Source organism: Neophocaena asiaeorientalis, unplaced genomic scaffold (assembly GCF_003031525.2).
Source record: "Neophocaena asiaeorientalis asiaeorientalis breed wild unplaced genomic scaffold, Neophocaena_asiaeorientalis_V1.1 scaffold82, whole genome shotgun sequence".
NCBI lineage: Eukaryota > Metazoa > Chordata > Mammalia > Artiodactyla > Phocoenidae > Neophocaena > Neophocaena asiaeorientalis.
In genome coordinates this window covers 12,303,503-12,330,178 of record NW_020173068.1, presented here as the reverse complement: position 1 = coordinate 12,330,178, position 26,676 = coordinate 12,303,503, and the positions used below count along the sequence as shown (strand labels likewise).

Below are 26,676 nucleotides of genomic sequence, written 5' to 3'. Positions count from 1 at the left end.
TAGAAGTACAGCCCTGAAGGTCTGTCTTTCATATACAATAATAGGAGTTCCATTACAAGAAAACAATTAGGGAGGAAATTATGAGGAAATAATACAAGAGGATTTCTCAGAACTGAGACAGGTGTTTCTAGTTTGTGAAAGAATTCACCAGGTGCCCAAACTCATGGATTAAAACAGCCCCACAGTACATCATTGTGAAAAGATGTTCCCTGGGGCTAAAGCTTTCTATGGAGGAAGAGAGGTTACAGATAAGGGATTAGGGATCACAGTGGTTCAGATTCCTTAACGCGGTGGAAGGAACAGGACAGTGGGGAAATGCTCTCAAAATTCTGAGGCGATATCCGTCTCCAACCTGTGATTTGCTACCCACCAAGCCATCAAGGTGGACTATAAACATAGTGAGGCATGAAGGTCTCAGAAACTTACCTCTCGTTCATATATTTCCTAGTCAGTTAGTGGACATTGTGATTCACCAGAATGAGAGAGTAAACCCTCAGAGAGAAGAAAGAAACTGGGGAGTTCACTCGAGAGGGACAAAGGGAATGAATCCCCCAGGAGGATGGTGATGAGAAGTCCTAGGAAATGTGCCTTTGAAACAGATTGAAGAGAGTTGTAACACTCCAGATATAATGATCCAAGGGGGAAAAAATGAACTTAGATTGAGAGGAATTTTAATTTTAAGACTTTGGAGAAGCATTTTTAGATAAGTTAGTGATTCATAGAAAACAAAGCAAATTTCTAAATTTTTAAATTTAAAGGTACTTACTATCTTTAGGGAAAAAATTACACAAAAAAGAAAATTTTAGCATAGTATATAGCTCATGTCTTAGCTGTGAATTGAATATTGATTTAATAATAATGGTAATAATAACTATATTGGGAAGGTATGCTTCATCTTCCATAGCAGGGGGCTACCTGTTTTGTAGTTTCTTTGGAACACAGACCAACCCATATGTTAGCACACTGTCTGTGGCTGTTTTCATACTACAGTGGCAAAATTGATTAGTTGCAACAGAGACCATGTGGCCTGCAAAGCCTAAAATATTTATTTCCTGACCTTTTATAAAAACATTTGCCAACTCCTATTTTATAGGGAGAAGCTGATAGAATAATGTTTAAAATTGGAAAAAAGATATTAGCACTATTAGCGTGTTTTTTAGAAATTTTATTTATTTATTTATTTTGAAGTATAGTTGATGGACATATTTTGTTAGTTTCAGGAGTATGCTTCAAAATCAGGGAGTGTGATACCTTCAGCTTTCTTCTTCTTTCTCAAGATAGCTTTGGATATTTGTGGTCTTCTGTGGTCCCATACAAATTTTAGGATTATTTGTTCTAGTTCTGTGAAAAATGCCATTGGTTTTGATAGGGATTGCATTGAATCTGCAGATTGCTTTGGGTAGTATGGTCATTTTAACAGTATGTTTCTTCCGACCTGTGAGCACAGTATATCTTTCCATTTATTTGTGTTGTTTTCAGTTTGTTTCATCAGTGTGTTATAGCCTCAGAGTACAGGTCTTTCAGCTTCTTTGTTCAATTTATTCCTAGGTATTTTACTTTTTTTTTTTTTTTTTTTTTTTTTTGCGGTATGCGGGCCTCTCACTGTTGTGGCCTCTCCCGTTGCGGAGCACAGGCTCCGGACGCGCAGGCTCAGCGGCCATGGCTCACGGGCCCAGATGCTCCACAGCATGTGGGATCCTCCCGGATCGGGGCATAAACCCGTGTCCCCTGCATTGGCAGGCGGACTCTCAACCACTGCACCACCAGGGAAACCCTATTTTACTCTTTTTGATGCGATTGTGTTTTCTTAATTTCTCTTTCTGATAGATCATTATTAGTGGATAGGAATGCTGTAGATTTCTATTATTAATTTTATATCCTGCAACTTCACTGAATTCATTTACTAGTTCTAATGGGTTTTTGTTGGAATCTGCAGGGTTTTCTATATGTAGTATCATGTCATCTGCAAATAGTGATAGTTTTACTTTCCAGTTTGTTTTTTAAAAGTTCCTACTGAAGATTCAGGCAAGGCTCACGTTGGGCCAGCTTGGGTCATATGTTCTTTTTTTTTTTTTTTTAAATAAATTTATTTATTTTTGGCTGAGTTGGGTCTTTGTTGCTGTGCTCTGGCTTTCTCTAGTTGTAGCCAGTGAGGACTATTGTTTGTTGTGGTGCGTGGGCTTCTCATTGCTGTGGCTTCTGTTGCGGAGCACGGGCTCTAGGCGTGCGGGCTTCAGTAGTTGTGGCGTGTGGGCTCAGTAGTTGTGGCTCGCGGGCTCTAGAGCACAGGCTCAGTAGTTGTGGCTCATGGGCTTAGTTGCTGCGCGGCATGTGGGATCTTCCCGGACCAGGGCTCGAACCAGTGTGTCCCCTGCATTGGCAGGTGTACTCTTAACCACTTTGCCATCAGGGAAGCTCCTTTCCAATTTGGATGCCTTTTATTTCTTTTTCTAGTCTGATTGCTATGGCTAGGACTTCCAATACTATACTGAATAAAAGTGGCGAGAGTGGACATCCTTGTCTTGTTCCTGATCTAAGAAGAAATGCTTTTAGCTTTTCACTGTTGAGTATGATATTAGCTGTGGGTTTGTCATATATGACCTCTATTATGTTGAGGTATGTTCCTTCTGTGCTCACTTTGTTGAGAGTTTTTATCATGAGTGGATGTTGAATCTTGTCAAAAGCTTTCTTTGTATCTATTGAGATTATCCTATGATTTTTATCCTTCATTTTGTTAATGTGGTATATCACTGTTTTTTAGAAATATTTTGGAAAGTAGTAGAAAGAATAACTACAGATCTGCCTCTGGGAAGAGTGAGTCAGGAATGGCGGGGAGTAGAGTCAGGGGAATATTTTTTGCTTTAAGCTTTATATTATTGAATTCTTAAGCTAAGTACATTTTTACTTTGAAAAGGTATGAATGATGAATGCTGAGAAATTGGACTAAAAGAACAGAATAAACAGGAAAGGAAAAAAGATAGAGGCCACCAATTATGATGAAGAAAGTAGGAGCTCAAAGCCTTTTCTGTAAACATAGCTTTCCCATTTATTCACTCACTCATTCCACAGATAGTCATTTATGAGTCCAAATGTCAGGCACTGAGCCTGATGCTGCAGGACAGAGTCCCTTCCCCAGAGGGTGCTTAGGCCCTTAGCCGATGGCATGCACAGACAGGGAAAAGATGCCATGGTGATATAGCTGCTGTGGCTTGGTGCTTCTCACGAGTTGCTTTCAGGGTTTAGGTAAGTTGGGTAAGACATCCCGGAGAACGTGACACCAGAGTTGAGTTTCGAAGGATAAGAGACAGGAGTGGAAGGACAGTGGAAGGATTTCCCTGGTGAGGCATAGCTTGAACCTCAAGTATTCAGTACAGTTGGGTGAATGGTGGAAGGTAACGTCAGAGCAGCAGACTCGGAATAGAGGCCAGATCACTTACGCAGGGCTCTGTGCCATGAGGAATTTGTTTTCCTTTTTGAAGACACTGCAGAGATATGATCTGATTTTGTTTATACTTTAGGAAAACATACTCTTGGTCCAATGAGGGTAATGGCATGAGAGTAGAAGGTACTTAGAGTAGAGACACTTAGGAGGCTAGAGCTGGTTAAAAAAAAAAAATCCCCCTGCCAAAAAAGTGGTAATAAACTAAAGAGGTAGACTGGGGAGGAACCAAAGGATTCAGGAATCAGGAAGGAGTTAAGGGAAAGGGAAGTAGTTAAGGATGACTGAACTCTGGGCTGGGTGGCAGGTCGTGGGACTCTAGCCTCTAGTGGGGGACATAGGAGCAGGTGTGTGTGTGTAAAGGCAGCACTGAGTTGTGGGGTTTTTTTGTGGCATCTGTGGAATACCTAATTGGAACTGGCCAGGATGTGGATGGACATGCCTACCTGGAGGTCAGAAGGAGGACTTGGATTTGGAAATGTGCAGTGGTCCTGGTGTAGAGTTGAAGTCTGGGAGTTGAGTGGAGAACTCAGGGAGCCCTTGTGGTATTAAGCGTGTTTAGCCCTGGGTGCACTGACATTTAAGGGTTAGGCCTTATAATAGGAGGAGCCTATGGAGGAAGCTGAGCTTTGGAGGCTTGCAGTCAGAGGCAGGGCAGGAGAGAATGGCTTCCGAGAAACCAGTGAGACGAGAATTTTAAAAGGAGGAAATGGTCCATAGTTTAAAGTACTGCAAGGAAGTTAGGCTAAAGCCTTGGATTTGGCAGCTAGGGAGTCATTGCTAAGAGCAGCTTTAGGGAAGTAATATGGGAGGAAGTGAAAATGCAGGTGTGGGATTTGTTGGTATAGTTACTGTTCTGAGATAGAGTTGAGCCTGTTTCTTTGTTGAGAGAAGAGCTGTAGAAAGAGAGAGGCTTAGTGACGATTTAAGGAAGTGATTCTTCATGGAACAGATGTTTATGGAGCACCTGTTATGAGCCCAGTGCTGGTCCAGACTCAGGAAGTACAGCACGAACAAAACAAAGCTTACACTCATGTGTGTGCATCTCACAGGTAATAAATTTATCGTCAGCTAGACATGATATAATGTCAGGTAGCAACAAGTGCCAGGATTCTTCAGCTAAATTGGGCTGAGAAGATAAGAGAGTGCGGGCGGGGGTGGGGGGAGTAGCGTGGCTGGGGAAGACTTCAGGGGTTGGGTGATGGCTGAGGGGCAGCCTAAACGAAACGAGGAGAGACTGACTACAAAGTGATCCAGAGGCTGGGGTGGCTGAGAAGTGGGAGAGGACGGACCCCCAGTACTGATGGAAGGGTAGCTGTCCTCAGGAGAGGGGGCCACCTTCTCTCCTCTGACCCTGGCAGGAAGCCCACAGGACAGGCGACACTAGAGGCTGCCAAACAGCTCACGTGCACCGTGCGACAGACACTGGATTCTGAGCCCTTTACATTCTCCTGATGCTCTCTGAGGTGTGGGTGTTGTCACCCTTTTTTATAGGTGAGGAAACAAAGTCTGGAAGAGGTTTTACCAGCTCTGGCTCATCGTTCTTAGAGCCGGGATCTCCTCTGCTTTTTGGCACTTCAGACCCTCGCTGTTACCCTCCCATGGGCTGCTTCTGGCCTAGCAAAGGACGGAGATAAATCTGTCCAGTTTGTGCAGGTTGGGTGGGGAGGTGGGAAGTGAGAAGTTGAGGGATACCCCGTCCATCAGACCCTCTGTGGTCCAGGATGTCTGTCCCGAGTCTCGGTAAGAGGTGGCCCCTAGGACTTCCTCGCTGCCTTCTTGATTCGCTTTTCTCAGGTGGGTTGTTATTCCCCATGTCCTGTGCCTGCTCCCTTCTCACATCCCCACACCCCCCCGCCAGCACTGTGGGATTGCCTCATTTGTGCCTGCTGCCGTAAGGGGGGCATGAATCGATGATAAAAGTACATGGTCATTGTGGAAAATTGGAGGTAGATCTGATTTTTGAAGTAGCTTCCCACTTACTCTGTGTCCCAAAGTGCCTGATAGCGTGGAAGGGATTTGGTGGCCTGTTAACAGCGAAGGTCCCCATCCCTCCTGCCGTCAGCTGTGTCTTCTGCTGTCCCTGTGGATATAAGGACCATGGCAGGGTCTGCTGTGTGTGCACTTGTCCATGTTTCCGTAAACACACACTCTTGTAATGAAATAGACCCCAGGTGGCAGAATTCTCCAGATAGAGTAAATTTAAATAATTTCCGTAAATGAATGGTAAAATGGTGTGTACCTGATGTTTTATTATTTTTTAAGTGTCCATAACACAGCACTGAGGAACTTGGAAATGGCGCAGGCACTGGGGCAGAATTTTTGAACTGGAAAGAGAAAAAGTAATAAATTTCAAAATATTATTATTGAAACCTGGCACCCATTTTTCTTAATTGAAGCAGCGTGAGGTAGGTGAGTGTAAGAAGGAATGGGAATTTTTATATTGTTTGCTTTTTATATTATTAGCAGCTAACCTTCTTGTGAAGGTAATTAAATGCTACTTTCATACATAAGCATTGAAAGGCAGTGAGGAGTCCTCCCAGTTTTCATGTAATTCAGAAGTTACACACTTTTCTTTTTTTTACATACACTTTTTCCTCTTAACAAATTTCCTGGTTTGTCCACACAGTTAGGAGTTTCAGAATATATTTGTATTATGCTTCTAATTAAGTTGTGAGACTCTGAAATTACTGTTTTAATTTTTACTTTATCGAGCCCAAAAGATCTGTCTAATCACAACTTTTGGGTGATGGCAGCACAGCAGCAGAGGCTCCATGTCCAGTGGTGTGCAGAAGTACCTGCTTTAGGGTATATCTGGTCCTCCATTCCTGCTACATAACATTTAGCTTCACGAAAAGACTAGGTGGTTTTGTATTTTTTAAACGTGTGTCATCAAAGAGGTAAAAAAAAAAAAAGTAGAGGTAACTGAAGAGAGAGTGCATTGTAAACTACTAGGTGCTATTTGGAGAAATAAAAGTCAACAGAATGTTTATTGAACACCTATTGATTTTTTAAAAAATATTTTATTTATTTGGTTGCGCTGGGTCTTTGTTGCGGCAGGTGGGCCCCTTAGTTGTGGCTTGCCTGCTCCTTAGTTACACACGTGCATTCATTAGTTGTGGCTGGCAGGCTCATTAGTTGCGGCTCTCAGGCTCCTTAGTTTGCAGCATGCATGTGGCATCTAGTTCCCTGACCAGGGATTGAACCCAGGCCTCCTGCATTGGGAGCTCAGAGTCTTAACCACTGCGCCACCAGGGAAGTCCCTATTGATGTTGTTTGTATCTGTTATCTTGTGGAGTGGCTGTGAGCTGGTGTGTAGCTGTCCATCCAGGTGCTAGAGATGGTTTCACAGTAACAATGTGAGGTTGGCCAAAGGCTGCTTCCAGTGAACTAGAGCAGTTATTCTTACAGCATCATCACTGGGATGCACTTGGATTTCACACACACTGTCTCTCTCAGAGAATGGGGTGGGGGTTATCTGTGCAGCGTGAATATCCCTGAGGGTGCAGGTGGCAGTATCTTGCATGTGAACAGATGGTGGGGGGCGGTAAGATTTGGTTTAGAATCTTTCACCCAGCTCTTTTCCTCCAACCCTTCTCTCTGCTGAGTAACCACATTCAAGCCACACTTGCGTCAGCCTCTTCCCAGTCTTTCCAGCTTGTGCTCGTCTGCCGTCTCTGATCTTCCCAGGCCCTGTGATGACACGGGCCCAGGGAATGGTGGGCCCGTGTGACCTCCATGGCCCTCTGCAGTGCCGGAGCTCTGCTGTGACAGGCATTTTCACGTTGTGCCCTACCTCACTGCTGAGCTTCCTCTCAGCTTTATTTCCTGCTGGCTTATTTCCTTGGGATGGATCCCTGAAAGCGGAACTGGCAGATCAATGGACTGTGGCAGTTCATAGATCTAGTGGCACGTTGCCTGAGTGCTTTCAGAAAGCCTGAAACAATGAAAGGTGCCATCAGCAAGGATCAGTGGGTCCACAGTTTTCCCCACGTTCCTGGCAGTGTTGGGGCCCTGTTTTATTTGCATGCTAGTTTGTGGTACTTGATCAGAAATTGTGTTTTTTGATGTCTCTATTGCATTATACTTGATTTTTTTATAAATTAAAAAGTAATTTTTATTGGCACTGGACTTTTTCTGTATTTTGTAAATGATTGATTTCATTTTGTCGGGTAGAATTTTATTTGAGTATATGTGTCTGGTTATTTATAATATCCCTTTTTATTCGCCAGAATTTATTTTCCAAACTTCTTTCTTCATTTCAGAATTTGTGGCAGTTTGTGATAGTTGAGAGTGTTGGTTTTCTGGGGTCTGATAATTTGAAATTGAGAGATAAAGAAGATAAACTTGTACTGACATAGTTTACCTAGTGCCGACTCCACTGTAATGGAGTTTAGGTGGTAAAATTCTTTGAACTGCCCTGATTCAGAGCCCTCCCCTTGCCATTTCTCAGGAATCTCTGGTTTTCTTGAGGTAATTGCTCGATCACATGCTAGTCCTCACACTGATCCTTAGAAGCACTGTTTGCTGACTTCCCCTTTTCTTGATTTGGCCAGTTCTTCTCTGTCCTCCTCTCCTTCCCCCTTGGTCTAGGCCCTGCCTGCGCCCACTTTGCAGCTTGTTACCTCCTTGGATGCTATGCTCTTTGCAAGCAGCAATATCCTGGTAGCATTTTATGGTCCTTTTAATAGAAAATGCTTCCGACTCTTGGAGGAAAAAAAACCCTAAAGTTACCAGACTTTAAACTGGTAAACTGTAATTGTGGCCCCAGGGATGATTGAACTCTTTCATTTTTCTCAGTTGCATCATACACACCATGAGCCCACTTAGAAGGTGGGACTGTCTCACTTTAAAGTTCTCCTTGATGCCTGCACATCACATTCATTTGGATATGAGAAATAATTATAACATAAGGATGATTGTGTGCCTCTGGGATGTTTTCCTAGCTCTCTGGGATGTCCAGGAAGTCAAAGTAAACAATAAATATGAGGTGGTGTCTACATCCAGACTAGAACCAGAAGCCGGGATACTATGATCCTTCCATGGTTTGTCTGTGGGGAAGGTGAGAGTGAGTGATTCAGGCAGCCCCAAATTCTGGGTTTCCTAAAATAGCATTCTTTCTGTTCCCTGGGATGCCCTTAGTGCACTTCCGTGACCTCTCAAGCCACTTGCTGGGCTCTTGTTGCTATGGTGCTGAAAAGTCATTTATGAGAAAAAGTTCAGGTGTCATCATGGGCATTACGGTTGGAGTGGGGATGGGGCTTAAGTCCTGGCTACAGTAACATCATTTAAAAAGATCATATGAGGGCTTCCCTGGTAGTGCAGTGGTTGAGAATCCGCCTGCCAGTGCAGGGGACACGGGTTCGAGCCCTGGTCTGGGAAGATCCCACATGCTGCTGAGCAACTAAGCCCGTGCACCACAACTACTGAGCATGCATTCTGGAGCCCACGAGCCACAACTACTGAGCCTGCGTGCCTAGAGCCCGTTCTCCGCGACAAGAGAAGCCCCTGCAATGAGAAGCATGCGCACCTCAACAAAGAGTAGCCCCCCGCTTGCTGCCACTAAAGAAAGCCCATGCGCAGCAACGAAGACCCAGCACAGCCAAAAATAAAATAAATAAATTTATTTTTTTAAAAAAAGATCATGTGAAATATTGGAATGGAACTTATCTTGTCAGTTGAAAGTGCACATGGTTTAAAACATCAAGTAATGTAAGAGAGCTTATGATGAAATGCAAGGGTGCCCTGTCCTGTCTCACACCAGCTCCTCTCTCCTTCAAGACAACGACTTTTAACTCTTTTAGCTCTATTTTATTGTGTATATTTCTTTTTATTTATTTATTTATTTTTGGCTGCGTTGGGTCTTCATTGCTGCATGCGGGCTTTCTCTAGTTGCTGTGAGCAGGGGCTTCTGTGGGGGCTTCTCACTGCAGTGGCTTCTCTTGTTGCGAAGCACCGGCTCTAGGCATGTGGGCTTCAGTAGTTGTGGCACGTGGGCTCAGCAGTTGTGCCTCGTGGGCTCTAGAGCACGGGCTCAGTAGTTGTGGTGTACGGGCTTAGTTGCTCTGCAGCATGTGGGATCTTCCCCGACCAGGGCTCGAACCTGTGTCCCCTGCATTGCCAGGCAGATTTTTAACCACTGCACCATGAGGGAGGCCCATATTGTGTATATTTCTATTTCTTGATTTACAATTGTAGATACTACTTACTGATTTTCTTCCAAAAGAAATGAGGTCTTTGCTTAGTTCTACCCCCTCTCCACCCCCCTCAATATAGTCATGTCATTATTTTTGGCTCCTCTTTTAATTTCCTTCGTAATTTAATATGGCAGCATCTTTTATAACTTGTTTTATCTACAAAGACAGTATCTTTTTGACTCCATCTGGAGCAAAAAACTAGGGTTCAGGATGGGAGAAGGTAGGTTTAGGCCTGTATGTAGGCCTCTGGGGGGTGCTGGGCTAGAAGACCACTAATTGTAAGTGTTCTGGAGAAGTAATCCTCTATTCTTTGTTTTCCTCACGTGTTGCAGCTTAATCTTGAGATAATCTAAAATGTTTCATTTTGGATTTTAGCATAATCTTTGCCTTTTTTATGTTTTACAGAAATAAAATAATTGCCTTTAATAGATGATAATGAAAATACAGAAGAAAGAGAAGCAGGTAAGTGGTCACATATCTTCTAAGGGAATGCATCCAGCAAACACTGGTGCTTTTTTACAAGAGGAGATGCTGGCACTTTGGGCTTATCTCTTAGCTGCCTGTTTCCCATTCTCCACGTGGTAACTGAGAGCTCTGTTCTGAATGACTTAATATATAGATTTTTACTATGCACAGGTCAGCTCTATATAGGAGTAAATGTAATGAAGATTGTAGATCAGATTATTATTCAAAATTAGCTATGCAAAAGAGAAATAGCTTACCAAGTTTTTATAAAGGGAGAAGTGATCGCTTCTTTATAGTTTACATATTTATTATTTTCGATGTTTGGTTAAACTAAAAGCATTCACTTACAGAATTCTTATTTATCATGATGTGCTGAAGTTTTCTCCTGCAGAAAATAGTGAACTAATTGGAAGTTTGTCCCTGCAGAAAATAGTGAACATTAACTGTTTGGCATTTGGTTTCCTGGAGGGGAGTTGATAAAAACATTTGGCCCTTGTGACACATCCTGCTAAGATCTTTTTCCTTAGTTGGTACTTATGTGTTCCAGGTGATTACATTTTCAGAGGATCCTAGAGACCTAAACCAGTGTGGCTCAGGGAGGTGAGATGAGGGGACCTGCCTCTGTCTCTTAGAAACAGGCTGTCTCTGATGGGCTGGTTTTCCTTTTACAGAATTGAATGACAACCTGGTAACTGGGGAGATCTGAATCCCTGCCCTTCAGCTGGGACCCTATGCAGAGAGGTTGGGTGGGACCAGCCACTTTCCTCTCTGCTTGTAGAGCACTGAGTAGTCGGATACAGGGTGACCTAGGGATATGGTTACAAGGACTACCCTCTGTTCTGTTCCCAGTGGATAGGTGCTTGTGAAACCAAAACAAAACGCCCTGTTTTGAGAAAGAATTGAGTCACCTGCTGCTAATTTTAATAGGAAGAGCAGTGCCTAAACACTATCTACACGCTGATTTCCTCCTGTCCTGGCTCTGTAGAGTCAAAAGTTAGTACACAAACACTGTAGAGAATGCAGTTCCATCTGCCAGGATTTTATCCTATGGATATACTCAGACGGGTGTGTAGGTTTCATTGCGACTTTGTTTATTATAGCGAAAATGGAAATGAACTTAAATGTCCGTCAAAAAGGAGACTACAGGCGTGCCTCATTTCACTGTGCAGGTATTACATTTTTTTACAAATTGAAGGCTTGTGGCAGCTCTGCCTTGAGTAGGTCTATCAGCACCATTTTTCCAACAGCATTTGCTCACTTCGTGTCTCGGTGTCACATTTTGGTAATTCTCTCAGTATTTTGGAACTTTTCATTATTATTATATTTGCTGTGGTGATCTGTGATCTTTGGTGTTATTATTGTAATTGTTTTGGGGTGAACTTCACTGATAAATGTCTGTGACTGCTCCACCAACTGACTGGCTGTTCCTCCATCTTTCACCTTCTCCTCCGGTTTCTGAGCCCAGGAAACAACCATTCCGTGAGACACAATATGGAAGTTAGGCCACTTAATAACCCTACAGTGGCCTCTAGGTGTTCAAGTGAAAGAACCAGTTGCTCGGCTCTCACTTTCGATCAAAAGCTAAAGGTGATTAAGTTTAGTGAAAAAGGCACATGGAAAGCAGAGAGAGGCTGCAAGCGAGGCCTCTTGTGCTAAACAGTTTAGCCAAGTTGTGGATGCAAAGGAAGAATTCTTGAAGGAAATTAAAAGTGCCGTTCCAGTGAACACGCAAATAAGAAAGCACAACAGCCTTATTGCTGATATGGAGGTAGTTTGAGTGGTCTGGATAGAAGATCAGACAAATCACACCATTCTCTTTAAGTCAAAGCCTAATGCAGAGCAAGGCCCTAACTCTCTTCAATTCTATGAAGGCTGAGAGAGGTGAGGAAAGTGTAGAAGAAAAGTTTAAAGCTAACAGAGGTTGGTTCATGAGGTTTAAGGAGAGGAGCTGTCTCCATAACCTAAAAGTACAAGGTGAAGCAGCAAGTGCTGATGTAGAAGCTGTAGCAAGTTATCCAGAGGATCTAGCTGAGATAATTAATGAAGGTGGCTACACTAAACAACAGATTTTCAGTTTAGACAAAACAGTCTCCTATTGGAAGAAGATGCCATTTAGGAACTTGATAGCTAGAGAGGGCAAGTCAGTGCCTGTCTTCAGAGTTTCAAAAGACAGGCTGACTCTCTTGTTAGGGGCTAATGCAGCTGTTGACTTTTAGGTTGAAGCCAGTGCTCATGTACCATCCTGAAAATACTAGGGCCCATGAGAATTATGCTAAATCTACTCTGCCTATACTCTCTAAATGGAAATTACAAAGCCTGGATGATAGCATATGTGTTTACAACATGGCTTACTGTATGTGTAAGTCCACTGTTGAGGCCTACTGCTCAGAAAAAAAGATTTTCTTTCAAAACATTACGGCTCATTGACAATGCACATGGTCACGCAAGAGCTTTGATGGAGTTGTACAGCGAGATGAATGATGTTTTCATGCCTGCTCACACAGCATCCATTCTGCAGCCCATGGATCAAGGAGTAATTTTGACTTTCATATCTTATTATTTAGGACATACATTTTGTAAGGTTGTAGCTGCCATAGATGGTGATTTCTCTGATGGATCTGGGCAAAGTAAGTTGAAAACCTTCTGGAAAGGATTCACCATACTAGATGCCATGAAGAACATTTGTGATTCATGGGAAGAGGTCAAAATGTCAACATTAACAGGAGTTTGGGAGAAGTTGATTCCGACCCTTATGGGTGACTTTGAGGGGTTCAGGACTTCAGTGGAGGAAATAACTTCAGATGTGGTGGAAAAGACAAGAGAACCAGAATTAGTAGTGGAGCCTGAAGATGGGACTGAATTGCTGCCATCTCATGATAAAACTTGAACAGTTGAGGAGTTGCTTCTTATGGATGTGCATAGAAAGTGGTTCCTTGAGATGGAGTCTACTCCTGGTAAAGATGCTGTGAAGAGTGTTGAAATGACAACAAAGGATTTAGAATATTACATAAACTTAGTTGATAAAGCAGCAGCAGGGTTTGAGAGGATTGATTCCAATTTTGAAAGAAGTTCTACTGTGGGTAGAATGCTGTCAAACAGCACTGCATGCTACAGAAAACTGTGCAAGGAAGAGTCAGTTGATGTGGTAAACTTCATTGTTGTCGTATTTTAAGAAATTGCCACAGACACCCCAGCTTCAGCAACCACCACCCTGATCAGTCAGCAGCTGTCAACACCAAGGCAGGACCCTCCACCAGCAAAAGGACTGTGACTTACTGATGGTTCAGATGATGGTTAGCATTTTTTTTAGCAACAAAGTATTTTTATTTTAATTTTTCAAAATAGAAAGCATAAAGGAACTTTAATATCCAGTCAGGGCAAAGAACACTGGATTTAGTGACCCATTAAGTGTGAACCACTTTAGGTTCTTCACAGTAACAAATGTATTTTAAAGTAAACTTTGAATGCATATTGCAGAGAATGAATCCATTTAAAAAACTTTATAATTTCCTTACCTGCTACTAATACCAGTATGATTTTTAGACTGTAAATTTTTTAAATGATTTGTTTTAACACTGAGAATAAGATTTAAAGCAAAGTTAGCAATGTTCCTGAATTACAGATTTGTTCAGTAGTAAGCCTTTGAGTAATAGTACTTTCTTCTCAAAAAGTAGTCAGTGTACATTTTAGAATTGTGCAGTAAGAAAATATTGGCTAATAAAAAGTGGTATTACTTGAGATAGTCAAAATGAAAGAAAAACTATACTTTTTTTTTTGCTTGGATTATTTATGCCCAAATAATTTACCCTGCAGTCCACAGATGTATAGGGCATAAAATATTTTTGAATAAGAGAAAAGCGAGGGTCCTAAAATAGGAACATAAACCAGAAGAATCTAAAAACAGCATCCTGTTATTTTATTTTTTGAGTATTTAAGCTGCTTTTGGTTGCATGCCCTGATCTGTAGAAGGTTAATTAACAAGGAAATAAAATTTCCAAGTGTTTAAAAAATTTGCTCATCTTCTATAAAGCAAGTTTTAATGTGTCAACACTTAAAAAATACACAGTGACTTGATGAAACATCAGTACAACTGCATAGAATTGAGCTCCAGAGAATTATACATTTATGAGCTATCTTTCCTGGGCTCTGGTTTACAGGAGTATTGGCTTAGAGACCAGCTTAGAGCCATCTGCTCCTACCTGGAGGATACAGGCCAGGAAACTCTTAGGATTATATGGGCCTTTTCTGTTCCTAAATAAAACACCAGGAGCTCTCTGGTCTTAAAAACAACCCGAGCATCCAAATATGTACACTGGGGACCCTTCCCCTTTGTGAGTCAAAGAAGAGGAGAGTTTGTGACTTTCGCTGAAAACAAAACAAAACAAAACAAAATCTCCCACAATTCTTCTAAGAGACTGAAATATACTAGAAATTTCAAAACTAGAACAATGCCATCAAAGATTAAACCTCTGAATGCCACCCCAAAATAATAAAATTGGGACCTCCAGGAAAACAGGTACCAAAAGAATCAAAGTAATGATTGCACTGAAGATTCCCCTCTTTGAAGGCTGTTTAAGGAGGTAGGGTTTCACGGGTTTTTGTTTGTTTATCTTTTGGCCTCTGAACATTTAAAAAATGCTTTGCCCGGCTAGTCATTTAGGCTAATTTTGGAGTTCACAAGAAACCCTAATACTGACATAAGGATATTCTACAGTTTCACAGCTATCATTTGTACATATTAAAATCAAGTTGATTTACTCTTTTTGAGTAAATATAACTAGGATATGGCAAATTAATATATTTCTTTACATACAACTTTGTGTCTCAAAGTTCTTGAAAAACAAGAACAGGTAACTTTGTATTCAAAGACTACCAAAGTGTGCATTTGATATTTATATGCAGACAAAACCTTATGAATCTCCTGTCAATTCTGCATGATGCCTTTAAGGAGGAAATTACATACAAAGTTGCTAACTGTGCAAAATGTTAAATTGCTAAAACATTTTACATAATGAACTGATACATGTAAATGTAGTTGACACATGAAATTAACATGGGTTCAGAAGAACTTAATCACATTTCAGAGATTTTCTTTAGTAACAAGTTTTTGTTTTTATATTTCCTGTACACAGCAAAGTTTATCACAGAAGATAACCCTTTTAAACGAATTCAACAGGGAATTCTTGAGGCACCTTCTCATATAAAACACAAGATGAATGCAATTATCAATCCATCTGAGAAAAGTTTTCAATCTAAAGATCATTTTTTTTCCATTTAAGTATATTTTATAGAACTTTGATAAGGCAAGACAAATTTGTGAAAAAATGTAGATACAAAAATGATGTAAACTAATATCTTATATTAAAAAACCCCAAAGGGAAAACTGGAGATGGGGCAGCTCAAACAATGCCTATTTCAGAAAAACCTAAAATAGAATTGTGCATAAGCTGAAGATTACAAAGAACTTCTAGACTCGGCACAGTTTGGGTTTTCCTTTTTTCTTTTTTTTTTTTTAGTCTTTATATTACATGTTTTAAATCATATCGGGAATGCAAACTAGAACTGCCCACTACTTCAGTGGAAAAAAGTTCAACATTGTGCAGTTTTCTGCCTCTATTTTTAAAAAGTGGCAGCAATCCCTGCATTTGTATATGAAACAAGGATTTGAGAAACTTTATCAAAAAAGGTAATGAAGGCAAAAATTGGCAGACATCCAGCATATTGTTTCTTTTTAAGACAATGTGGATGGTAATTTCATGATTAAAAAATGAATCTTTTAAATAAATACATTGTATCTGACATTTGCACTGACTGATTTGATAAATCTTTAAACAAGGGCTTTACTACACTCCCTGTAGCCTTAAGCCACTGGCTTTAGGTTCTGGAGTCCTTTTTCACTGGGTTTCATACACTGCGACTCTGCAGGCTGATGAGGCATCATGCTGCCGTTCGGTCCTGGAGGCGGCTGCACTCCATCATTTGGTCCCATCCATGGTGCAGAAGACTGTTTAAATCCCTGCTGGTTCCACAGCTGGCCATACATGCCATATGCAGGTACTTGCCAACCATTAGGCATATACTGGCCAATTTGTTGTGTGTTCCCATACCACTGGCCCCAGTGGCCGTAAGCTTGTGGATATCCAATTTGATTCTGCTGTTGCATGGGATTTATCATATCAAGGGTTTCTTTGCCCCAGTAGCATTTCACAGCATGGCCTTCAATGGTAGTTCCATTAACAGAAACAACTGCATGTGCTGCACTTTCATGGGAATTGAACCGAACAAAAGAATATCCTTTATCTGCAAAGACTCGAAGTTCCATTATTTGTCCAAATGGTGAAAAAGTCTGACGCATTAGTTGTTCTGTTAGCCCAGAAGTGACACCTCCATCATATACAGTACAGTTGCTTGGACTAGACTGATTTACGACCTCATCATATGATAGCTGTTTGGTGTTTGGCTCATATGTACTCTTTGGAACTGGAGGCTTTCGGGTTGCCCAGTTAGTTCTGATTTGTCTTCCACCAAGCCACTGGCCACCCATCTGTTGAATGGAGTTTTTAGCATCCCATCTGTTGAAAAAGGAGACAAAGCCATATCCCTTAGACTTTCCTGTTGCCATGTCTTTTACCACTTGGGCATCTGATATTCTTCTAAATGGTGCAAAAGCAGCTTTTGTATCTTCAGTTGTAATTTCTGGACTGAGATCACCAACAAAGACATGGAAATGACCTTGTGAACGCTGTGTGCTGACAACGGTACTACTGCTTGTGTCCTCCTTTTGACTGCTGTGGGTTGTTGCCCACTTCACTTTGACTTCCTTACCCATTATCTTCCACCCATTCATAGCAGCTAGTGCTACAGCTGCATGACGACGCTCATAAAACTCTGCAAAACAATGTGGATCATTTCCAGCTGTATCCATAATCATTCTGGAGAATTAAAGCTTCTGTCACATCTCAGGAAAGCTTACCGACATATAGTCTTAGGCATTTCGTCCTCCACGGCTGCTGCTGTCGCGGTGGCGCCTCCGGGTCCAGCTCTCTACCCTTTACTACCTCACAGATCTTTTGAGCGGCCATGGCTGCGAAATGGCGGAGTTTCTCGGCCATCTAGAGGTTACTGCGCCCCCTTCTAAAGCGGCAGTTACACTAAACCGCCCAGCCCAGCGCGAACAACAAAGCCTCAGGTCAAGATGGCGGTGAGCCGGGCACCTTAGAGCAGCCCGGGAAGTGACCCGGACCGCGCAGGTGCAGAAGAATCTTGCACTTTGGACCTCCTGTAATTTAATTTTTTTAAATCGGAGTACAGTGCCAAGCAATAAGATATTTTTAAATTAAGGTATGTAGTTTTTTTTTTAGACGTAGTGCTAGTGCACACTTAATAGACTACAGTATAGTATAAACATAACTTTTGTATGTACCTGTAAACCAAAAAATTTGTGTGACTCACTTTACTACGGTATGTACTTTATTGTGGTGGTCTGGAGCTGAACCTGCAACATCTGTGAGGTAGGCCTGTATATACATCATAGCACATCTACCTAGTGGAGTATTTTGCTGCTGTTAAAAAGAACACATTACTGAAGAGAATCCCAAGCCCTCGAAACTACTGTCATTTATGATACATGGGCAGATTTTTATTTCTTAAAATAATCTGCATATTTAATTTTTAAAAAATTATTTAAGGTAAGCTTTCATTTCAATAAAAACATTCATTACCAAAATTATCCCAACATGAATTTAGGTTCTTTTCTTTTGAAAGTTCATGTTGAGACCTTTAGTATGTCAGCCAGTTATTATGTAGCATCAGTTAGACGGTTTTCATTTACACCTCATAGTATATGTTGACGAACAGGGCAGAGTTTTTATTTAAAAGTTAATATTAGATAGGTGGAGGGGCAAGTTAATGAAGTGGAGGAGTTGATCCTGCTTCTCTTATAGGTACTGGTGACGGGCCATACCGACGACTGAACTGCAAGACGTTGCTGAGCATGCTAAAGCAATCCACGGGCTCTAAAACCTATCTTTTGACATACCTTAACATATTTTTGTTTTTCTTGTTCTAATTCATTTTGTGCTCTGAAACATATACTTGAGAGGCCAGAGCAAAGTGATCAGGATGATAAAAGAATGTTGACTCATTCAACATGAGGTATGATAGATGAAACTAAGATTACATAACCTGAAGAAGGGAATATTTAAAAGTATCTCTTGGAAAAGAGGTTGACTGTGTCTGTTGCTGGACCTGTAGGTGAGAATGGAGAGTTATAGGTGGACAGGCTTTAGCTCCATCTGAAGAAGACCGTCCTGAGAAGTTGAGCTGCCCAGCTGTGGCCTGCACCTTGTGGGCACTAAGCTCCCCACTCCTGGGAGAGACTGGAAAGCTGTTTGCTTGTGTGTCAGAGGCCACGAAGTGGGCATTTGGGCTGGATGACCTTAGTGGTACATCCTGACTAGAATCCTAGGGTTTACCAGGGCATTTATGTATGGTATTTATCTGTGGTATCAACATAAATAGTAGTCTAAGTGGATACAAGTTTTAATTAAAATATTACATAATAGTTATATATTACATAGTGGTTCTTTCAGCTCATGTTACTGATATTACTCAATATATCACTAGGTGAAACAAACACGAAACAATTTTTAAAAAATAGAAATAAGCGGCTGAGTGTTAAATTCTATGAATAAAGTGGCTTTGAGTCCATCTACATGCAGAAAACATTGGAATAAACACAACCACTTTTAAACAGTGAATAGAATTGCCTCATCTCCTGTCCTGACCCAGAGGGTTCTGGGAATCTCTGGTAACGAGACCTTGGGCCAACATCAAAGTGGCAACAAAAGATCTAGGATCCGTGACATTTGACAAGTGTCGCTGTGACTGTAGAGAATTGCCTCCCTCCATCTAACTTGGATTCACTCTAGGGAAAAGTAGCCCAAAGCTAGTATTCTGAGTATTGTGGGAAAAAAGCAGGAGTAACAGCAGTGAACTTCTTTCCACTTTTGATATGGTTTATGGTTTTCTCATTAACTCACTGTCTTTTGCCTCAGTTAGCCCGTCCCTTTACTATTGATATGGTTTTGGATAAATTTTGCCAGTTTTGGGAAACTACGTAACATGTAGTGACCAAGGATCAAAAGTTCTTATTTTGGGATGAAAACGGAAATATAGTACCCACTGCTAACAAAATGTGTTCTTAGGATGGTGGTTGTAGGTCTTCTGGTAGCTGCCAAGCCCACATTTGATGTTCTTTAACCCTCATCTTGGGATCCTTCTGGGTAGAGTTGAAAAGAGATCACTTATTTAATCTTAAATGTTCTGCTGGATTGTTTGATTCTTCATGTATTATCCCGTTCTGGTCTGGGGAACAAATGGATTTATAAAGAAATGGATAGAAGAGGAAAGTTAATGAGTTAACGGTTTTCTGGGGGAAAGGTTAGGGAGATACCCTTGGTGCTGGGGAGTGGATGATGGAAATAAAGTAGAGGCGGTTAGAGAGTCTTGCTAATTCTTATTCTGAATTTGGTGTATGCAGAACATGAGGCAGTATTGTGAAGTAGTCAAGAGCAGTGGCTCTTAAAACCAAGAGTCAAACCCGGGTTCAAATCTTAGCTCTAGTACTCACTAGCTGTGTGACTTTGGGTGAGTTATTTAACCTCTCTGAACTTCTACTCTATAAAACAGAGTCATATTTGGGACGATAATATACTTCCTCTTAGAGTTGTTTTGAGACATAATCTGTTTAAGAAACTTAGTATATTGCCTAATACTCATTCCTTAATAAAATCAGGTATTATTAATGATCATTGCTGACATCTATTTTATCTTTCAAATATCAAAACAATTCTGAGTACTCAGAGTAGCTGTGACTAAAGGTCGAGATATATGAAAAGCACCGTTCCCTGCCCACACATAGTATTCCTAACTCCAGGCAATGGTCTTGCTGTGCCTTGGTACGTGGAAATGGTATTGGCCAGGGTTTGCTTAAGTTCTGGGCTCAGGTGCTCTAGTAACCCAGGACTACAGTGAAATTACAGGTGGGCCAGGAAGGAAGAGGTAGGAAAATAGTCTTATTCTCTCTGTATTTGTTGATCTACTTGGCTTAGAAGATGTCACAAAAACATTTTAGAAGAGGTCTCTCTTAGCCTTGGTTGGCTGAAACAAACATCATTGCACTTTGACAGATTAGATAACTGAATCACTTTGAGCCTTTGGTTTACTCATAAAAGCCATAGTTGTTTGGAAAAAAAACTCGTGGTTTCTAGAAACAACACTTGTTAACAAACAGGCACTTATTAAGTATTTTCCTTCTCTCTTCCTAACTCTTTCCTGTCAGCATCTAAATTTAATAATCTACCTGCGCCCAGCTTTTGTCACCACGTGGAATTAACAAGGTTTAGGTTGACTTTGCCTAAAGATTTAGAGTAGTCAAAGAGTCTTGAAATATCGTAAGAGAAAAAGCCACCACCACCCCATCCTGTTTTAAAAGCAAAAATATGAAGATAGAGGTGGAGACTTGACTGACAGGTTCAAGGACTTTGGGGTAGAGGAGCTTTGCAGAAATTAGATCGTCAAATCTGTTGATCACTCTTCAGTCCTTAGCTTACCTGCTCCTCAGCAGCATTTGGCACCTGTGATCATTCTGTCTTAAAATGCTCTCATCCTCCGGTTTCTGTGAAGCAACACTTTCTTACTCTTTTTCCCTCCTACATCACTGGCCTGACTGCTCCTTCGCCCTGCCTGTAGGTTCTTCCCCCTCTGGGGACCTTAAGTATTAGTGTTCCGCAGGTTAGGTCCTGTTTCCTCTTCTCTCTTTATCCATTCTTCTTGGGCGGTCTAATTTATTCTCAAAGACATTTCCCTTGGAAAGTGTATCCAAGAGCGTCCTGGACACCTCTGCCTGAAACTGAACTCTTCTCCTCCTGGTGCAAACCAGCTGCGACCATGTGAGGAGCCATGTAGGATTGAAATACCTGCTTCATCACCCAAAGCACAGAACTCCTGGGTGTGGAAGGATTGAATATGCTGAATACAGGGAAAAAACTCACACACACAGAGGGGACACACAGACACATGCACACACTGACATTGTCCCTGTCCCTCCTCAGATGGGTCTTGCTCACTAAGCCTCAGCACAAATGTATTTGCCAAATGAATGAGTCCCAGTGCAATTGCAGTGTGATAAAGGCAAGGATATGTGGGGTTTTCTGTCTTTACTGTATTCCACAGGCAGGCGGTAACTATAAGGAGAAAGAGAAGGTGAAACAAGAAGACAATTCTAATTCCAGCTGGAAAGTAGCTTTGCCACCTGGAATGTCCACAGACCAACTCGTTAGTAGTAGTAACTACTTCTTATTTTGTATTTTCATTTTATTATTTGGACTTTAAAAAAAAGACAGATCTCAAACTTAGTTAAGCTTGTCTGCTTTTTTGTGTGTATGTGTGTGTGGTATGCGGGCCTCTCACTGCCATGGCCTCTCCCATTGCGGAGCACAGGCTCGGGACGCGCAGGCTCAGCGGCCATGGCTCACGGGCCTAGCTGCTCCGCGGCATGTGGGATCTTCCCGGACCGGGGCACGAACCCGTGTCCCCTGCATCGGCAGGTGGACTCTCAACCACTGCGCCACCAGGGAAGGCTCTTGTCTGCTTATTTTTATATTTAGTTGATTTCTTGATATTAAGTAAGTCTACACAGAAAACACTTTCCTCTCCCTGGGGAAGGTGGAAGACCCTGAAGCGATGGGCAGCAGGGGCTCCCTGGGCCGCTCACCGCTGGGTCGAAATTGGAGGAAGCGCTTCTGGGTGAAGGGTGTGCAGGGGCCTTTGCAGCCCGAGTGCAAAGTACACTCTGCCCTGCCCTCAGTCAGATGTAATCATAGTGCTGGTGCTTCTCATATTCTCCCTTTGATTCCTGAATACTGATGATTTGGAGGAGTGTGAATTGTCTGGCAAACAATTTTTCCTTCATTATTAAAGTCTATTACATCTATGTGAAAATTTTTCTATTATAAGTATATTGAAAGCAATATTCTCATTATTGAAAATTTAGATGTCTGTTTAATAAAAAAAATTTTAAAAACCCAAATTTGCACAGCCTCAAACGATTAACATTTTATTTTCTCCCATTCTTTCTTCTGTACACAGGTATTTGTTGTCATCTTTGTTTACACGTACAATTTTGTAGATGTCTTTTTTCTCTTTTTTCAAATTGAAAATATTCATTTCATCCAATAATCATATGATTGAGTTTTACTGTAAGCCACAAACATCTTGGGGAACACCACAAAGTCACTGTCTCATGAAGCTTGCCTTCTAATCATGGGAAACAGGTAAAGGCAAACAAATAATAACTTAGAGAAAGTTTTGAAAAAAGAAGTGAAAGTTGCCCACAATGTTATCTCCCAGACATAATGATGGTATGTGTCCTAAATTTATTTTAAAAAGCTAATGTTGGGCTTCCCTGGTGGTGCAGTGGTTGAGAGTCTGCCTGCCGATGCAGGGGACGCGGGTTCGTGCCCCAGTCCGGGAAGATCCCACATGCCGTGGAGCGGCTGGGCCCGTGAGCCATGGCCGCTGAGCCTGCGCGTCCGGAGCCTGTGCTCCGCAATGGGAGAGGCCACAGCGGTGAGAGGCACGCGTACTGCCAAAAAAAAAAAAAAAAGCTAATGTTGATATAGCCTTCTTAAAAAAACAAAAATGGGATTAGATCATAGGTTTTCTTTTTTTACTTTCCCACATGTTGTGGACACTTTTTAAATGTCAACTAAAACTTTGTGTAACTGGCTGTGTAGTAGTATTCTATATGATGGATGTGCTATTAATTTAAGCATTTTCCTAAAGGTCGACAAATAGAGTATTTACAGTTTTTTACTCTATTAAAAATAATTCTGTATCAGATATTCTTATACATAAACCTTTGGAGTATCTAAATGTTTCCTTAGTTTATGTTCTCAAAGAGAAATTGCTCACTTTAAAAGCATATCCAAAATTAAAATTTTAGTATTATTGCTACTGTCCCCTACAAAAAAAATCTTTTAATAGTTGATGCTCCTGCCAGCAACATATGAGAGGACCCTTTTCAGTATATTCTTACATTGAATTTTTAAAAATTGAGATACAATTCACATGCTGTAAAATCCACACTTTTAAAACATGCAATTCAGTGGTTTTAGTATATTCACAAGATTGTGTAAAGATCACCACTATCTGATTCTAGAACATTTCATCATCCCCCAAAGAACCTTATGCCCTCACCAGTCACTCTGTTTTTTCCCTCAACCCCTGGCAACCTCTACTCTACTTTTTGTCTCTATGGATTTGCCAGTTTGGGGTATTTCATGTAAATGGAATTATACAATATGTGGTCTTCTGTGCTTGGCTCCTTTCACTTAGCATAATTCTTTCAGGGTCTATCCATTTTGTAGCCTGGGTGATTTTCTTAGATTCTAATTTGACTTTCAAGTACTTGAGTGATTCTTAGGGGGATAACCCAGGTTTGTCCTTGGACCTCTGTTTGGGAAGCATTGACCTAGGCTGTAATCTTTCCATTAGTTCTTAAATCCTTTACAACTGACCCAGAACCTGTTTATCTAGATTCACATTTTTAAGTGTCTTTTCTAGGAATATTGTAGGTTGATGGACTTCGATCAAAGAAATGTGTTTTATTACTCTCAGTGCAGTTTATGAGTTATCATTGTTGCATGTTTCATCAGTCAGTCTCTCTCAGTTTTATCCTTGTGTTCCTAGATGCTAGTCTCTTTAAATTGTCAATGTAATGTAAAATGTTGTTACTGTGGTCCATCATCTGAAGTCTGTTCCTTTTAGGTCCATTTTCAAAATGGTAATTTAGGGCTTCCCTGGTAGCGCAGTGGTTGAGAGTCCGCCTGCCGATGCAGGGGACACGGGTTCGTGCCCCGGTCCGGGAAGATCCCACATGCTGTGGAGCGGCTAGGCCCATGAGCCATGGCCGCTGAGCCTGCGCGTCCGGAGCCTGTGCTCCGCAACGGGAGAGGCCACAACAGTGAGAGGCCCACGTACCGCAAAAAAAAAAAAAGGTGATTTAATGCCCTTCTTGGTAGAAGTTGAAACAAAGACTTTATTTAGGCTCTTTACCTTTTCCCCCACTGACCTTGAGAAACATGGAAGAAATACGTTTTGTCTTATATTTTTAATCCTCAGCAGATATCTTTTCCAGGCTCCCAACAAGCTGCCTTAAAAATAAAAGCATTTCTGGTGGATTATTGACTTTCGAGATTATAATTTCATATTTTTGGTTACTAATATCTGCCTTTTGGAACACTTCCTCCTTTTTTTTTTTTAAAGAAGGTGTTTGGGGTAGGAGTTTAATTAATTAATTTATTTTTCTGTGTTGGGTCTTCGTTTCTGTGCAAGGGCTTTCTCTAGTTTTGGCAAGCGGGGGCCACTCTTCATCGCAGTGCGTGGGCCTCTCACTATCGCTGCCTCTCTTGTTGTGGAGCACAGGCTCCAGATGCGCAGGCTCAGTAGTTGTGGCTCACAGGCCTAGTTGCTCTGCGGCATGTGAGATCCTCCCAGACCAGGGCTTGAACCCGTGTCCCCTGCATTAGCAGGCAGATTCTCAACCACTGCGCCACCAGGGAAGCCCACACTTCCTCCTTTTTAACACGGGCTGATTGACGTCTTGTCCCAGCTCTACCAACTTCCTAGGAATACATCTTGACAAACTGCTTTCTCTCTCTAAACCTCTAAATCTCTAAACAGATTATCTTATCTGTGAAATGAGAAGTGGACTAGACAACTCTCTAGGATTCCTGGGAATAGAATTGCTGGGACGTCAGGTATGTGTTCAGTTTTATAAAGAACTACCTGACCTTTTCCTAAAGCGGTTGTGCACACCGTCACATTTAACGTTTCTAACCAAATGTCATCATGCTGGTCTGGTGGCCTGGTTCCCTGACATGTCGTGAAATACTCAGCGAAACAAGCATTTGGCCAGAGGATTCAGATCCAGGCTTCTCGGCTCACTAGTTGTATGGCCTTGGGCACATCACTTAGCATCAATAATCATTCATTTCTCCATATACAAAATAGGCAACATGATGCTAAGTTTGTAGGATTGTTGAAAAGATTAGAGATGTCATGAAACATGCTTTGCATAATTCTGAGCATATCCATTTGATGTCTGTCCAGTAGCTGCTAGCTGCTGTTACTGTTATTGCCTAATGATTGAATATCCAGTTACCACCACGCCTGCCTGAGATACCTGCTCAGCTTTTTGGAGAGCCCCAAAAAGAGAGACCTTGACATGAGGTATGAGTTGAGGAGAGAGTCTCACTTTGACCTACAGAGTGCTGCCTTGATGGAATTAGGTCTTCAGTGTATTGTCTTTTAAAGCCTTTTAAATAAACAAACCTGTGTCTCTTGCTTTTTCAGTGTGTCCACCCCTGCATTATAAGCAAAAACTTATTCCTTGAGGGCCAAGTGTCCCTGGCACATAATTAAGTAACATCCCAGGGATGGTTATGTGGTCATAGGATCCCAGCTTTAACCGGGTACCTGTTACAATACTGTTGAGTTTCTTGCTGTCTTTTCTTTCTTTCTCTTTCTTTTTCTTTCTTTCTTCCTTCCTTCCTTCCTTCCTTCCTTTCTTTCTTTCCTTCTTCCTTCCTTCCTTTCTTCCTTCCTTTCTTTCTTTCTTTCTCTCTCTCTCTCTCTCTCTCTCTGTCTCTCTCTCTCTCTCTCTCTCTCTTCCTCTCTTCCTTGCTCCCTCCCTCCCTCCCTTCCTCCCTTCCTCCCTTCTTTTTTTGTCTTTTTATTGTGGTAGAAAACACATAATTATAAAATTTGCCATCTAAACCATCTTCTTGTATTTTATTGATTTAAATTTCTTTTAAGTTTACTTAGTTCCTCTTTTTCCTAAGCCTTAAGCACTGAATCAGCAATGAGGGAGTCAAACTGAATTGTTTTCCCTTTTGTTCCCCCGCCCCCAAGTAGTAAGTCCTGCCAGAATGACCAGTTCCCTCTGGATTTAGGCTGTTTATGACACTGGACTTTATTTATGATAAAAAATCCAAAAGAATCCTCCTTTTCTTTCATCATTTTCTCCTGGGATACTCAGTGTTATGTTTGGGAGTATCAGACTATGAAAGGGAACTGGGAAGAACAGCAGGGAAATACGCAGCTGAGTTTTGCACTCCCCGTCAGTTCCAGGGTGGGCCAGGAAGTCTGAGCAGAGATTGGTACCCAGAACGCCAGAGAGAAACCACACCATCTGGCAAGTGTCTGTGCCCTTCAGCACAGGCCAGGCCCCTTGGTAAGAGAGCAAGCTACTCACAAATGGGGCTGGTCCTAAGCCATCATCCAAAGATGATTGTAACCGTCTTCCTGGAAAGCCTGCTTGTCTCTCCCTAAGTTATTTCTTTGTTCCCTGAAACTAGCACCCACGTTATTATCAGATTATTGGCAACCCCAGCCTTGTTATGAAATGACAAATGTACTTTGTGACACCAGGCCTGAACACATGAGCTATACCTTCTGCTTCCAAAGGGCTGTTTCCTTAAAAGTTGTCATGTTAGGAGGCTTCACTTTTTT

At 41.6% G+C, this 26,676-nt stretch overlaps 1 protein-coding gene and 1 pseudogene across 2 annotated transcripts in view; one reads left to right on the top strand and one right to left on the bottom strand.

The window, feature by feature from the left end:
• CHD6 (chromodomain helicase DNA binding protein 6) overlaps window positions 1-26,676 on the top strand; it is a 208,879-nt gene that overhangs the window by 51,246 nt on the left and 130,957 nt on the right. For both annotated transcript variants that reach the window (XM_024742930.1, XM_024742931.1), the window contains one exon: window positions 10,042-10,098. In XM_024742930.1, the coding sequence (XP_024598698.1) occupies window positions 10,066-10,098 (33 nt within the window). In that variant the 5' untranslated portion in view covers window positions 10,042-10,065. The remainder of the gene's footprint in view (window positions 1-10,041; window positions 10,099-26,676) is intronic.
• On the bottom strand, window positions 15,996-17,047 carry LOC112398414 (nucleolysin TIA-1 pseudogene; annotated as a pseudogene).